The following is a 1498-nucleotide window of genomic DNA, read 5'->3' as shown; positions in this document are numbered from 1 at the left end:
TGAATGTTTGGCTTTGGGATGACAAGATTAGATAATAAAGCAGACTGAGTTATCCAATATTGCCAGAGCATGAGATCTGAACTTCTGGTTCCTGAAATGTGTGAGAAATAGAGGTTGGCAAAACTTAACCTGAAATTATGTCTCCTAAATGCTTCCACAGGTTCTTTTTACTGAATATCTATCAGGATGAGTACCTACAACCCTCCCGCATTCAGACACCTTGCACTGGAACAGCTGCTGAAGAATGATGCCATAGACTTCTCTGATCTGGAGAACCTGCCTGATATGCTCTTCCCACACCTCTTCAAAGAGGCCTTCAATGGCAGACACACAGAGATATTGAAAGGAATGGTGGTAGCCTGGCCCTTTCCCTACCTCCCTGTGGGACCATTGCTGAAACCTGACAATGTGGAGATGATGCAAGCTGTGCTGGCTGGCATAGATAAACTGCTGACAGAGAACAATCTTCTCAAGTAAGCAATGTCCAAGTAGGCTAGAGGGGAATCATAGAGTTAGTGGTAAGAAATACACATATGCGGGCAGGAAAAATGGGATCAAACAGAACAGAAGCTAATGGTGTCATTGATTTGGTGGTCTGTGGAACTACAATTAAAGTTGAAAACTGATCTAAATGACATAGGTGGAGGACAGCTCAGACTACAACTAGCCATAGTAGGATAAGCCCTTCCCTGGCTTTGTACAGTCACTATATATGGAAGAGACACAATCAAGAGCAACTGAATGCGGGGAAGTGGGGCATGTTGCCAGATGCATCTCATGCAGTGTCCTTGCCTGCCTGGTGTTCAGGGCTTTGTTAGAGCTGATCTTAGACAAATAGGATTCAAGATGACACCATGTTGGTTCCTGTTTTACATTATGAAACTTTACCTTTTTTTCTCACAGAAGGGGGAAACTTCAAGTTTTGGACTTCAGAGATGTGCATCAGGATTTCTGGGATATATGGGCTGGAAGAGAGGATGGAGTCTGCTCAGCAGATATTTTGAGCAAAAAGCAAGTTCCAGAGAGCATTCCTGCACTGAGGCAGCCTTTACAGGTGGTCACTAACCTGAGCCTCTTCTTCTCTCTGAACAAACACCAAAAATGCTTGCTCCAGTGGGCCCAAAAGAGCAAAGACTACTCTGTCCAGCTAATCTGTCTGAAGATGACAATTTTTGACTTGCCCCCAGAGATTATCATAGAGGTCTTGAACATTTTCCAGCCAAACTATATTGAGGAATTGGAAGTACACACAAAGCAAGTCCTGTCCTTCCTATGTTTCTTTGCACCTTTCCTTGGACAGATGAGACATCTTCTCAAATTTGATCTAAATCAAATCGACTTTGAATTTAGTGTCGTAGATACAATGACAGATGCAAAGAAGTGTGCTGCCAAATTCCTTTCTCAATTCTCCAAACTCAACCATCTCCGGCATCTCTACATGAATGGTGCCTACTTTTCCTATGACAACATGAAAGAGTTGTTCAGGTAAGGAAGGATG

General features: G+C 43.1%; 1 protein-coding gene across 1 annotated transcript; it reads left to right on the top strand.

Moving 5' to 3' along the window:
- Positions 1-186: 186 nt before the first annotated feature.
- Positions 187-1489, top strand: LOC114615685 (PRAME family member 25-like). Its single transcript, XM_028761347.1, has 2 exons — positions 187-473; positions 907-1489. Exons 1-2 carry the CDS (start codon positions 187-189, stop codon positions 1487-1489), a joined length of 870 nt encoding a protein of 289 aa, XP_028617180.1.
- The last annotated feature ends 9 nt before the right edge of the window (positions 1490-1498 follow it).

Source organism: Grammomys surdaster, unplaced genomic scaffold (assembly GCF_004785775.1).
Source record: "Grammomys surdaster isolate TR1022 unplaced genomic scaffold, NIH_TR_1.0 132742, whole genome shotgun sequence".
NCBI lineage: Eukaryota > Metazoa > Chordata > Mammalia > Rodentia > Muridae > Grammomys > Grammomys surdaster.
Note: the sequence above shows the minus strand (reverse complement) of the source record. Positions and strands in the feature narration are given on the sequence as shown.